The sequence below is a fragment of the Labrus mixtus genome, chromosome 19 (genome assembly GCF_963584025.1).
Source record: "Labrus mixtus chromosome 19, fLabMix1.1, whole genome shotgun sequence".
NCBI lineage: Eukaryota > Metazoa > Chordata > Actinopteri > Labriformes > Labridae > Labrus > Labrus mixtus.
In genome coordinates this window covers 17,306,745-17,321,196 of record NC_083630.1, presented here as the reverse complement: position 1 = coordinate 17,321,196, position 14,452 = coordinate 17,306,745, and the positions used below count along the sequence as shown (strand labels likewise).

Sequence of the window (14,452 nt, the reverse complement as noted above, 5' to 3'; positions counted from 1 at the left end):
AACATGAAGATAGCTAGGGTCAGCATTTCAAATACAGTGACTGCCCTGAGGCTATGTTCTTTTTTTTTTTCTATTGTCAATCACTGCGCCCTGATACTGCAAATAAAGAAAAATATGACAAAAAAAATACTGCAGTGAGCATTTTGCAACTATGAATGAATGAAACAATGTAGGATTACTTTTGCAGATCTTTTTATGCACCTTTAATCCTTTAAACTATGCATGCTGTGTTCATCAAATGTAGGTAATAAAGTCCAGTAAAATCCTATTAAATTAATCGTTTTAACTGGCAGAATATTGACAGAACTAAGGGAGCACTGATACATTTAGATGACGGTTAGATAAAGCATTATTAATATATAAAATATCAGGATATGGCAAAATGCAAAATATATATTTATAGATAATTTACAAAGGTGATGCAAAACTCAAATACACATATTTGATGTATATAATTCAGTTCTGTTCCAGCGGTGTATATCAGCATCAAATGAATGAAGACATAAAAAAGAGATAACACAAAACCAAAAGTACAGAAATGCACATATTTGTATCCTAATGTGTATCAGTTATTTTTATCAAAACGTTCAGCCCTGTCTTTTGATATATTATCTGTTTATCACTAGTTTACATCCATGAGACTTTATTTAAATCATATAAAAACATTAAAGGCCATAAGAGAACAATTAAAGAGGCTGAAGGTCAACTAGTTCACATAAGAAGGTTTGTTTCCAAGAACTTTATAGTTGTTTTTTCTGTTTTATCTCCCCTGACACAAAACTGGAACTTTTTCAGCTTTTCCAGCAGTTAAAGGTTAGTGATGTGAAATAATGTGGACAAAAATGAAAAACAAATGTTTTTGTCCTTCATACCGGCCTCTCGGTCTAACCTCAGATTTCTTTCCAACGCACTTTATCTGTCAACAGGGTGGCAACGATGTTGAGTGAAATAAATCATCATCATGTTTCTGTTATGCAGCCTGATAAAGACAAGAGAGCTATCAGCTTCCAAAAATACGTCAATATTCAACATCTTCTCCTCAGATAGCTGCCCAAAGAGATAAAAAACTATCTCCAAAACCAGTAAATATAACTTTAAGATGATCATATTTAGAGTCCTTAAAAAACAATTATTTCATACCTGAGCCCAGAAAAAGCATAAAGGATGTCCAGGTAACGATATATTTTATCTCTTTTTTTTACACCTTGGGAAGACATTACTGTTGAAACATAGCACTTGTCATTTTTCTTCCTTTTTTTTACTGTCCCCTCTCCAATAAACCAAACAGAAACAATGAGACTGAAAACGTCTGTAATGTTATTGAAAAGCCTGACATCTTTGCTTCATTTTGTCTGAGTCAGCAAACAGGAGCAACAACAAGTCCCTGTCAGAACATCTTAATTTATTGTTGTCCCCTAAAATACCAGCTAGTTTTAAACCCCAAATAAATCTGCTGCAGCTCAGTGATGCTAAATTTAATTTAATGGCTGTTAATGAAATGAAACATCAGTTCTGGAACTTTTGGTTTATGTTGATTTTGGTGCCCCCTGTGGACAAATCCGTACCTCTTCTAGCTGTGCTGATTTCGTCCTGTGCATGTGTACACAGCGTTTTTAACAAACAAAATGTGATCAGGCTTCTTCTTTTTTTCATTCTTTTTTTTCCAAGTCCGTTGTATTATTCAGAATGAATCTTTGCTGTGAAAACTGTTTAAAAAACAACAAAAAAAAAAAACAGTTTCTGCCATAGACGAGGAGTTTCGAAGCCCAATGAAGCCGGTTGCCATGGAAATGCTGTCTCATACAGTCAGTCTAGAAACAGGCAAAGAGTTGGAGCTGATGCTGGCCTTAAGCCTCCTAACAAACAGCTACAACGTGCTTGCTTGTGAGTCAACTCTTTGAACACATAATTGTGTAAACTCATGACAAATGCCTTTTTATCATCAAAGTGCTAGTGGGACAAAAAAAATCCGACCCAGTACAGTGTGTACCCATAAAAAAAACTCGAACCAGGTATTTTTCGAACCAGGTTGTAAACATGATTATTTCTGCTGTTAAAATGGGCTTTTTAATGTGGGTGTTACTGGGACTTCTGGGGCTTTTGCAGCCACCCTCAAGTGGACACTAGAGGAATTGCACTTTTTTGCACTTTCACTTTGGCTTCACATTTCATCACTGGAGGTTGCCGCTTGATTTCTGCAGTGTGCTGTGACTCTCCTCACCTGACATTTACCCCATTAGAGCAATGTTAGCCATTGGAAATAACTTTCTAGACATAGTGAACATTTATGCTGATGGTCTGGTTTGTTTTGGTAGATCATAAAGAGACATCAGTATTGACTTCAGTCTGTTTTATAACCAGCTAAAAACTCCTCACAGGAGCATTAAGTGGGGGTAGTTGTTCGAGTCATGTAGCCTACATGCCAAACTTCAGCTGTAGTGCCTCTCTTTGCACGTTTTCAAACAATATATGGGATCATATTGTGATGTAAAATGTGTTTTTCTCACAGTAAAGCTCGGTGCAAAGATCTACAGCACTGATACGCGAGTTCACAATAAACTAAAGGCTATCTGTGTTTTTACAGCGCACGAATGAAACAATAATCTGTCCTGGAGAAATTGCAAGAGGGAAAAGGCTCTTGTTCTGCAGGCCGGCCCCGCCCCCTCGGCCTCCTCCTGCCTGCACAGGACGGGGAGGGTAGAAGTGAAGGAGTCAGATCTCTGCCATTGTTCTTTTTCTTGAAGTCTGGAAAAGGGACTGGACGGGACGGCGCTGGTCGGCTATCGGACGGCGGGTCTGTCGTTATGACGGGCTCCGGTCCGAAGCTTGGCGTGCTGCTGCTGCTGGCGGTTCTGCTGCAGACTGTGGTCGTCACCATCACCGTGCTGCACTTCACCACCGCTCTCAACTCGGTAAGAAACAAGTAGAAAGTTCGGACTAGGGAGCCGAAGACGCGCGGAGTATTTTACGCATCGCCGCGCCGCGCGTAACGCACAGTGAAAACGCAGCTAAAATAAAATCAGATTCTTTCTTGACTTTGTTCACTTGGCTGTCATTTTTGTAGACTTGGGTGCGTAAGATAACTGTTGACACTTTGTTTTGGTAACTTTCTGAACTTGTTTCTATGCACTCGGGTTCTGCTGCTGCGCTCCAGAGCACACGTCGAATCTCCTCGCCTCTTCTGCACAATGCATTACAAGCCATTAATACTGCTTTTACAGCAAAAGGTATCAATTCTGCACAGTTCAGCTTCATGCATTGACTCACACCTTCCTTTCGTCTGCCTTTGCAAACAGAAAAAAAAAAAGTAGACAGGGAAGTAAAGAGGTGGACTGGAACTATTTTTATGATTAGCTGTGATTATCAGGAAGAGTTTACACAGAGTTGCCTGTGTGTGTGTGTGTTTGTGTGTGTATGTGTGTGTGTGTTTGTGTGTTAGACTCACTGTGCTTGTTTTGGTGAAGCCAGAGTCCCATGGTAACCTGGATCCAGTCCAGTTGAGCTCTCAGTCTGTGTTTACAGGAGTTAATCATTAAAGAAGCAGCAACATGTCGGGAAATGAAATCTAAACAAATAAAACGAAGAAGAGGGAAACATGCCAGGAGATGATGTTGAGTCAGGACAAAGACATACAATTGTGAAAGTAAACAAGATTTATGCATTGTTTTTCAACGCAAAAGTCATGTTTTCATGCATTAAATGATATAGTCCAGTTTGAAATATGGTCAAATTCAGGTACGCAATGTTCAGAGCGCAAACCAAAGCCAGGAATACCTTCTCAGGGCGTGATTGATACGAAACTAAAGAGACATCGCTCTAATTTTTTGATGCTCTTCTTGTTGTTTCCACTCTGTGCAGATGAAGGAGACGTTTGCCAGGAGCAGCGTTTCTTGTCTGACGGGCGCCGACCTACAGAGCATCACGGCTGTACGTGGGGATCCATGCTGGCAGGTCACTCAGCAGCTTCACCTGCTCATAGAAAAGGTAGGATGAAACAAAAAGAGCCCCGAACACTGACCTCTACTCCCCTCAAAGTCTGATTGTAATTGTCACTTTGAAGCTGTGTCCAGCATTACATCACCATCACACAGCTCAGAACGACCTTTACATATCAGTATGTGTCCATCAGTTTTAATGACTCATTGATTATTTGGCCAGCTGCTGAGATTTTTGGCGTTCAAAAAGCAATTTTCTTCTCTGTGGCCTGCTGTGGATCAAAATCTCCCCACCCACTGGAGTTTGGAGACATTACTAATCCCCCCACACTTCATCTGCTAAGGCCAACAAAGGTTTTTAATAATATTCAAGGGTCTCTTATGTTATCAGAGGTTTTACAGTTGGGAGTTCAGCAAAAGTTTCCTTAACAAAGCATTGTGTAAAAACACACTTTACACAGTTTGGCGACATTATAGAAATCCATCAGACGTCTTTTTACTCAGTGAGACAAATATTCAGTCAGTTAAGATGAGTTTTTAACCATTTAAAAGTTAATTCATCAACAAATGCAACTACAGAATATTTACAGCAGCTGTTAGAATATAAAGATACACACATTGTGTTTTATAATACTGTATGGGGTAGTCAGAAACCTGAAATAAATCCTTTACATGCAAGGATTTTATGCATGAGTTCAGTCTAAAGATGAAGGAAAATGTTTAAACCCTTTGCTCATATTGCACAAAGTTGTGCTATGAATGTTGCAGAGACCGTGATTATTACATGCGCAGATACAGCTGCTTTGATTGAGTTGAAAAAAGTAATCTGTTAACTTGGACTTTGGTCTGTTTTTTTTAAACGTAGACGTTTGTTCTAAAAAAAAAAAAAGTAGATAAGAAAGTCATAACCTTGCTTACAGTATTGCATTGTATCGTAACATTGTGGCTGTATTTTGATTCATATTACATCCCTTGATACTTGCACATACACAGTCCTAAAATAAATTCTAATATAATATTTCAGTAGTTTAAAGCAAAATGTAAAATATTTGCAGCTTAAAGCTTCTTAAATGTACATATTCCATGTTTTTGGCATCTTACAGACAAAACGATTCTTGATTAATCAAAAAGAGACCCAGGGCAAATTAAAATGATTCTGAACATAAAACGTACATCAATGACAATCAGTATAGAGACGTGGCATTTAGTGACTAGTGAGGATTTAAGTGCATTACAAGAAAAAAAAAAGTAATTTTTAATATTATCATTATTCAAGGTTTCCTGAGCTCTGAAAAAGAGCCGGAGCAGAAAAATGCTGAAATGATCCAAATCAGAGTCTGCAGACGCACAATGAGCTCCTTCATAGCTGGAGATGTGATGTGATCCTGTGTGGTTTAATCAGCCCAGGAATGTGTTCACCTGCCCGGCTCTCATACCCACACACACACACATGCACACGCTCTCTTTGTCTCTCCTCTCTTCTGTCTTTGCTGCTCTCTTTAAGTCGGGTATTTTCTGACCCAGCTGTTTGACTAAATTTCGTTCAGAACACAAACATGACGCTGGGACACTTTGACACAAAACATGGCTCTGTTGTCTCGACTCAGGACGCAGGGTGCTGCACATTCAAGGACCCTGTGAAGTTATAATCACATGTTGTTATCTTTTGTTCTGCTATTACATCATCACAAAATCAGATTGACACAAAAGTGATGTTTAGCAGGTTAAATGTTTACCTGTTTACCATCTTAGTTCAGCTCGTCAGCATGCAAATATTTCATCAGGAGTAAACATTGTCGTGACTAGATGGTATGAGAGATCTGCAAATGCTTTCTCTTTCTCTTTCACCTGGAACAGCACAACTCAACATTTACTATTCAACACTTTGCATTCATCTTTTCTTCTCCTGACCCGGCAGTGTTGAAGCTTTAACTTAACAAAAATGTGACATTAATCTAAATACTCCATTAAGAAATTGTAAAAATAAAACATTTAAAAAAAATATGGAGGAAATATGGTTATAGATGGTTAATTGTTTTATTGATGTTCTGTGCCTTTAGAACAGGGTTACAGTTGTTGAAAAGTAGATAAAGGAGATGAAACTTTAGCATGCTTCTTTTCCAGGATCTTTTTGTTGGTCTTGTGTCAGATTTCAGTCAGAAGTATTGAACATCGTTAAAGGGAAAGTTTATCTGTATTCACATTCATGCAGGTACATTTGGCTCAACCACGCGCTGTTTTCTTTCACCTCAGTCGTTGCTGTTGCCTAAGCTGTAAAAATAGTTTAAAGGAGAAATCATTAAGTAATGCAAACTATGCTAGAAAGTGCAACAATATATTTATTTATTTCTCTCTCCTCTTATGCCTAAAGAATGCCCATCTTTCATGCTTATTCGATTCATTTTAAATTTCAGTACTAAACACATCCACAATTCACTCCAGCTGAGAAAATATTTGGCATCACTTTGGCAGTGGTTGCATCTTTTTGAGCTGAACATTTGGTCGAAGGGCGTAAAAACATGAGGAGGAGAGGAGAGGAGAGGAGAGGATCTGTTACCTGAACATGAAGGCACCTTTTTATTCACCTGAGCAAACTTCCTGATCCTGATGTCAGCGGGATTTCAGGGTCAAAGTCTGCAGTGTTTCAGCTGTGGAGCGAGCTGACGGCTCTTCTGGACATAAAGAGAGATATTTATGTTTATTTGGTCTTAAAAAATAATAGTTTAGTTTCATGTTTGTGGTTGCATTTTACATTTTTATGTCTGGAATCATTTGTATCTTTCTATTTCTATCTCTTTTAATGCTCAGATCCCCTTTTTCCGAAAAAAAAACCTGACATAAACTTTCCAATGTTGCTACAATCCCTGGTAGCTAATGTATAAAAATGAACATCTATGGAGTCTTAAATAAATGTCTTCTGCTTTTCCCTCTGCAGTCTCTGTCTCAGCGTTACCAGAGGCAGATTTCATCGGCAGTCAGAGGTAAGAAAACACATCATTCAAGATTACCTGGTACTTTTTCTTAAATACATATAGCACAGATTCGTTTTCCTTTTTTTATTTTCTATGTACTGTATTTCATCTTGAACTTCTTTGTTTTGATTTTTATTGAGCTGTGCGTGAAGCACGTTCACCTTGTAAGGAAAGGTGCTGAATGAATAAAGATTATTAGTTTTACTAATTATTTGATTACGCCTCAGTTGCTGCAAAATCCACTGGCTGGGAGCAGACTGTGCAGAACTCAGCTGCCCGGCTTTGACCCAGAACAAAGAAACATGATAACACCTCTGCTGTTTTGGCCAATTTATGCTCCCGCCCCGTTTGTTTTAGAAAAGATTTGAAGATTGTTCTGATAAATTACTGTGCGATCCTCGGGGAGAGGTCTGAAGGGGGGGACAGAGAGTTTGCATTAAGGGCCCCGATGGTCTGGAACAATCCGTTTGGAGGAAATCAGAGCAGTTGAGTCAGTGATCTCCTTTAAGTCCTCTCTTTAAACAAACTTTGAGCAGAAAGCTTTTCCTTATCACAAATGATTCTGCAATTTCCTTGAGCTGTCTTTTATTTCCTTTTAAAATATTTCTGTTCTGTATCTGTTTTCGTTTAAGATCTGACGAGTTTATGACTCGTAGTTTTTAGTGTGCTCTCTGTGATGTTGTTGCAGCTTTAGCTCAGTTTCACTTACAGGCGTGTAACACTTGATGAGGATTTTCCAGCAGTGGTTTGTGTAGATGTATGTTCATGGTCACATTTCTTTTATTTTTACATTTCTTTCTCCCGTTAGATGAAGTGTCTCGGGTGCTGCCCTCACTTGTGATGGTGGACAGGGCTTCACCTCGCCCAAAAGTCGCAGCCCATGTCACTGGCAGCTTTGTGCCCAAACTGGAGCAGGAGGGAGGAGGTAAGTCCTACGGAAATGAACTGTAGTCTGAATAAAGCAAAAAAGCATTCATTTGGTTTGGAATAGATGTATTAGATCACAAACTCACATTCAAATTCCACACTGATCCTTTTTATTTTTTTTATTTTACCTTGATACCCTGGCCAACAAGTTAAGAAACAAACTTGGATTCCTCTGCAGAAACCGAACAAACTTCTCAATGCTCGGCAGAAATCATTGAGGCCCTTTTTTTTTTTTATCGGTTCTGGATTGTGACGACGTTGACTATAGAAACACATCTGTCTCCACGATTGCTCACATGACGGTCAAGCTCACCCAAAATAGTTAAGGACATTTTCAGGGGTTTTGTGCATGTGTGAAAACAGTAACACCATAAGAACGCTTTTTCCTTCGTTTAGGGTGTAACTTATTGGCCAAGTCAGCCTGCACCAGCGCACATCTGGATTTTAGCAACTTGAATTCGGCCCTACTCTTAAGTTATAATGAAGATCTAAATGAATCACGCAAGAGTTACATCACTAGTTTTTCTCTCAATTAGTTCAAATTCACTGTCATGTGGGGCCTTGCTAACATGTCTGGAGTACAACTTTGCAAAAAGACTCTCTTATTTAAATGATCTGTTTTGCTTGGAAAAGAACTTCTTAAATCCTCGTATTAAACATCTATGGAAGCCAATTTCCTCCAAGTAAAGAGAAAGATAATAAAGATAACAAATATTCTTTCATAAAGGTGAAAACACTTGGGTCCAGTAGGTCAAAAAGACGAGATAACTGAACTAAAATGATGCTTATTCAAAACAAATTCTGAAATGATAAGTGACATTTACAGCTGTTAACATCAGCCTTACATCTATGATCACTTTTATAAATATTAAAGTGAATCTTAGAGCTGCTCATCTTCAACCTCTGTTATTAATGTCATCCATTCAATCAGATTTGACCCAATACACCATAGTTTGAACCACAACATTACTGTAGCAGACATAGCACATTCATAACTGAAACACCTCGATGTTGTCATCTTCCATGCTGACTGTTTGTTTGTCTGTCTCAGCTCCCGTCTCTGCTGGACGTCGGGTTCAGGGCCAGAAGATTTTGTGGTGGGAGGGGCAGAAGGGGCTGGCCTTCCTACAGGACGTCCAGCTGGTGGACGGCGAGCTGGTGGTCCCGCAGCCCGGCCTCTACTACGTCTACGCCCAGACCTACTTCAGACACACCCATTCCCTGGAGGAGGAGGCAGAGGAGGGTGAGGAGGCGGGGGACAGAGGGAGGCCGCTGCTTCAATACGTCTATAAAAAGGTGAAGATGCTCGGAGTGTTTTTGTCCTTTCTCTCTGACTTTAACGCTTTTTTATTTCCAAAGGTGTGTTTTGTGATTTAAACCTTTTCTGACGCATTACTTCCTGTATTTTACAGGTACTTAGTTTTATAAAATGATCTTTTGCTATTTATAAACAGCCAGGGAAAATGCAGATTCACTCAAACTTTCACTTTTATAATGGTGACCTTGAACAATTTCGTACAATATCAGTACCAATAACAATATCAGTTATTTCCATTCCTTGCAAAGTACATTTTTCATTAGTGCATAAGCAAAATAAAAAAAGTATTCTTCATATTATCACTATTTTGAATTTAATGGTGTTTTTAAACTCCTTAAAAATGTGATGACATTTACATCGTGACTTGTGCCATTGTCGTGCACATAATGAAGCGGCTCTATATTCTTTTCTGCTCACCAGTATGTTTTCCACTCTTCTGTTGATACTGTGAATAGGTCCACTTACACGCAGCATTGGTATGAAGGCAAACAAACAGTCATTATAATGTTGGACACTGTTGACGATCTTTTAACGGCATGTCCTGCCTCCTACGAACCCCTCCTTTCTTCCAGAAAAGTTCAGGAGTGCATGTATGAAAAAGGCTAAAATATACTTTCCATTACTCCTTTATTTGCTTAGATTACGGCTGCTTTTAAACTTTTATACCCACTTCCTTCCTCAGAGTTTAGGATCATTAAACCTCTAAATTATCTTATTATCTTAAGAATTTAAGTAAAAAGGAGTTCCGTGTGATTGTCCATCTATGATGATTCTTGTCTCCATTAGTGGATTGATTGTTTGGTTTGTAATGTTTCTGAAAATAGTGAGAAGTCTCGTCACAATCTCAGAGCCCAAAGTGACAGACACCTCACTATTTGTGTTTTATCCAATCAACAGTTCAAACCTCTAAATTATTATTAAATGTGTGGAATAGAAGTATAAAAAAAACATAGGATGCAACTTTGGGTATACATTTGTACTAACATAGACATTAAAGGGACAGGAACATGTGGAGACAGTGAGGGGGATAATTGTGTGGCACAGCTCTTCAGCCAGAATGAAACTCAGAACAATGTGTTTCAATGGTTTGCAACTTGCCCAAGATATAAGGTTACATCTTTCTCTGTATTTTGTGAGATTGTTTTCCAGTTATTTGTTTGTATATGAGAGGAGCTGCTAATCAACTTTGACATTATTGCTTCAGATCCTGTGCTTTGAATTGTCCCAGCTGGGTCACAGATGTTTGATTTCAAGGACTCACAAAGGAGTCCATGTACAACGTTTGACAAAAGCAAACTTAAGGACTTATAGAGCAGCCTCAGGATAAGTTCTCAGGTGACGTCAAGAGTCCTGCATTCACCTGTATATATTCATGTTCAAACTTTGAAATTATGCTTTCTGTTGGCTGCTTTATACTAATAGTTTTAAATCCCTAAATATCACTAAACAAAAATGTGTTGAAGTAAAGAAAATGAGCTTATACATACGTGTAAAATCTTGACGTGACTTGCACTATTTTTCTACAGGTTATGATCCACTGAGCACAAAAATACACAATACTTTCTGAAACATGGTCCTTATTAAGAAAGATGACAGGAGGCATTCGTTAAAGGAATTCTTAGATGGTTTGAAAAACAGAAAACATTTCCAGAGACTGTCGTTATAAATTAAAATCAAAAATCTAATGATGAAACCTGACTATTCATTTTAGGCCTGCAATACATGAGAAAAAAATGGCTTTATGGCTTTCGCAATACATATGTTTACATCAATTCTCCCCTGAAACCTAAATAAAACCAAAAATCAGTTTTTACACTTTAAAGAGTCCATATTCTGCCCTTTTTGAGGTTCGTATATTTAATCTATGTACCTACTTTTGTACGTTCACAATAGCTAAAGTTAAAAAAAGTGTCTGTTTTCATGTACTGCTCCTCCTTGCTCCCTCTACGCTCTGAGTTCATCAGCTACGCTCTGTTGAGCCCACACTGTTAGACCCCACGTGGGCCAAGTCTGCTCTGATTGGTCTGCCGATCCGCTCTGTCGTTATTGGTCAGTTGCTCAGCACGCGTCTCGGAAATTTCAACATGAGCTGCAGGGCTCGCCACAACGAGCCAATGGGCTTAGATCAGTGATCTCACACTGACAATGACGTCGCACTGACAAATTTTTATCGAGGGGGGCTAGAACCGAGCGTTACATGCGGCTAATGCTACAGCTAACAGGAGGAGGTAGGAGAAGCCACGTTTCCGCGGACTTTGAAATTTTGCACATAGATGTGCCTAAACATGCACAGGACACTTGGAAAACACACTAAAGAGCATATAAAACCAGAAAAAGCAGAATATGGGACCTTTAAATTGAGATCTTCATCTGATGCATCGAAACAGCGTAAAAACAGGCCAATGTCTGACTTCTGTGAAGTGTCTATTTTTTATGCTCATATTAAGTTGAGCAATAAAATGTCATGATTATTATTATTTTGATACATTTTTTATAGTTATTGAGTCTGCAGGTGCTGGTGCATGGTCACACCATCTGCCTTAGGTTGTCAAAATGTCTAAATTGCACAAATACATACATTGCCAACGTATTTATGCAATATAAACAGTGTTCAGAAGTTCATAGAAGGTAATTAAGAACAAGAAATCACCCAATATTGGGTGCCTAATATTTACTAGAAAAGTGACATCCACCACATTTCCCAACTCTGTACCTTCTCACTTACCTCTCTTCCTCCCGCTAGATGAGCTCCTACCCGGTTCCCATCCTGCTGATGAAGACGAGCCGGACCTCCTGCTGGTCTCGGGACTCCCAATTTTCTCTGCACTCCGCTCACCAGGGGGGGCTGTTCCCGCTGAGCACCGGCGACCGGCTGTTTGTCACTGTGACCAACGCCTCTGCGGTGGACATGGATGAGAAAAGCAGCTTCTTTGGGGCGTTTCTCATCAGCTAGACGGAGAGCTGCAGGACTCAGGACCCGACCGATGGATCAATAAGCTCGTCACATTTTTTCACTTTTTTGACGGATGATCTGTTTGGTCAAACATCGCGGATCCTCAAGACTTCTTCTGTGAACCCAAAAAAAGGGGGGAAAAAACTGTGACTCATTGGGAAGTCTGATTTTCTTCTTTTCAGGATCACAAATCAAGAGCATCCAAACAAGGGTTTTGTGGACAGAGAAGATATGTGGATTTGAATTCTAATCAAAATCAAGAAATCTTTGTTTTTCTGTATATAAAATTAGTGGGCATGGTATTAAGAGTTTACAGTTTCTATTATCTGTTTAAGGCAGAAGTAGAACAATTTTAGAGGGCTGCAGTTTCCTGTTTTAAATTTACAAACTTGTCTTCAGACAATGACAAATACTTTGGACCAAATGTTCCAAAAAAATATCGACCCTCATTTTTTAACAACGGCGTATTAATAAATGCCAAAGGTTAGCCAACATATGCCAAAGTTAAACCCTGATGTAATTTCCCTCAGTTGCATTTTCTTTATGTTTAGCACTCCAGAAAACGCCCTCGGACTTATGATTCATGTCTGCTTTTCATCCATTGTTTATTACCGGAAACTTGGTAAATCATTCGAGCATTCATGCACAAAAACTCAAAATAAAACGCATTCAGTGAGTCGAGTCGCCCCCCGGTGGCTGTTAGAGAAAATGCAGGTTTGAGAAAATTCTCATTGGCTCCATTCTTCAGACCTGGAGGCTAAACCACTTCTTACACACGATCTGTGAGATGCACACATGAAAAGCTCTTGATTTAGTAGTTATACCTTTGTATGCATCGCTCATTATGCAGTTGGATGTATTTTTAGCTGATTAGTCATTTCTGAAAAATGGGAGACTGCCTTTAAAAAAAAGAATGTTGTATGAAACTGTTTTGTGATTATCTGAGTTCACCTTCATAGATGTGAAGTGAGTCTGTTGATGTGTGTTTGTGCAAAGATGTAAATATTTTGCCATGTTTTGTATTTTTCTTATTTTAATAAGCCTGCAAATTTTGGGTGTGGAATATTAAGTGAGTTTTCTTCTGCTCTTAAATTGTACTCAGTTAGACGTGAGATTACAAAGATGGATGACCAACAAGCCTTTCAGAATTTCAGAAGAGTTGTTGCCTATGGTGTAACATCATCACCCTGTATGAATTGTACAGTACACTTTTCTAACACTGCTTTGAATTATCAGGCTGTGTGCTGTGTTTTTGTTGGCAGCAGCACCGCGGTTGCTCCTTCAGCCGCCTGTCTTCCAGCATGTCCATCATAACTGTTTTCCAAACCGTGCATTAAACGCTCCCTAGCGGCCGTAGCCTTGGGCATTCATGTCATGTTGGATTAACTGCAGAATTTACATTAAAAACACACTTGGTTAAACATCTGAGCACATTAGCGTCCAACAGAAAAAAAATGCGCGAACTGAAATGACCAGATCAATTTGAGCTAATGAGACTGTTTGATGTTAAAAGTTTATTCTTAGGAGAAAATAGTTTGAAAACTGAAACCCTTCTTTTATAAATAAGAAAATAAAGCTCCAACTCATGCCCAAATCAACTGATAAAGTAACAATTGAAGAACTTCAGACCATTGCATAAGCACGTTTCTGTATCAAGGCCACATGAGGACAGCTAAGCAGATATACCAACGGCTGATTGAAGCTCTCATGTGTCTGAGAGCTCCAGAGAAACCTTCAGACTACTTTTTCCAAGGCTGAAACCAACGTTTAATTCACATCTTTATCCCGCTCAATTTAAGAAGAGCAAAAAAAGTTCTTCAGATTTTTTTTGGTGTGTGCCTTGAATGCAGCATTCACTGTAGCACTCCACTCATGTAAATAACTACACTTTTAACTTTTGCATCCTAATTCTCTTTTGTTTTGTTTTCTGAATGTACACTTAAAAAAATGTTCTTTTAGTGTTGAAATCCACAAACATTGCTGTGGGAGATGCACACTCAGGGACCAATCAGTGTGCTAGAATTTGCAGTTGAAATGCCTTATTCTCCTGGGTATAGATGTAATGACATAAATCTGTGTTGACGTCGACTCTTTGTCACCTGGATGTAAACATTAGTTTAAGAGGTGAAAGTATTCAGTACCTTCTGGACAGCATCTATGAGGAGTGAGCCAAACCCTTCATCTGCAGTCTTCAAACTTTAATCACCTGAAAAGCAACAAAAAAAAAAGTAAACGGCTTGTTATACAGTTTAAATAGTTTTCCCCATTGAACAACCTAAATGTGAATGTAAATAAACAGGTGGTTATGTCTGTAAATATCTGAAATAAAGATACTGAAGAAAATACA

General features: G+C 38.8%; 1 protein-coding gene and 1 long non-coding RNA gene across 2 annotated transcripts in view; one reads left to right on the top strand and one right to left on the bottom strand.

The window, feature by feature from the left end:
* Positions 1 to 3,865, bottom strand: part of LOC132993937 (uncharacterized) — a 17,812-nt gene extending 13,947 nt beyond the window's left edge. Inside the window, exons 1-2 of the long non-coding RNA XR_009676605.1 lie at positions 3,775 to 3,865; positions 3,446 to 3,565 (exon numbers count right to left, since the gene is read on the bottom strand). This is a non-coding gene — a long non-coding RNA (uncharacterized LOC132993937). The remainder of the gene's footprint in view (positions 1 to 3,445; positions 3,566 to 3,774) is intronic.
* tnfsf10 (TNF superfamily member 10) lies at positions 2,715 to 14,452 on the top strand. Its single transcript, XM_061063926.1, has 6 exons — positions 2,715 to 2,912; positions 3,859 to 3,984; positions 6,871 to 6,916; positions 7,716 to 7,832; positions 8,886 to 9,130; positions 11,896 to 14,452. The coding sequence occupies exons 1-6, from the start codon at positions 2,805 to 2,807 to the stop codon at positions 12,103 to 12,105; spliced, it is 852 nt and encodes a 283-aa protein (XP_060919909.1). The 5' UTR covers positions 2,715 to 2,804; the 3' UTR covers positions 12,106 to 14,452.

Excerpts from the sequence above, each read along its gene's own strand:
- tnfsf10 (XM_061063926.1), top strand. The coding sequence starts at position 2,805 with ATGACGGGCTCCGGTCCGAAGCTTGGCGTGCTGCTGCTGCTGGCGGTT. Across the intron at positions 6,917-7,715 it reads GATTTCATCGGCAGTCAGAG|ATGAAGTGTCTCGGGTGCTG; the intron begins GTAAGAAAACAC and ends TTCTCCCGTTAG. Across the intron at positions 7,833-8,885 it reads ACTGGAGCAGGAGGGAGGAG|CTCCCGTCTCTGCTGGACGT; the intron begins GTAAGTCCTACG and ends TGTCTGTCTCAG.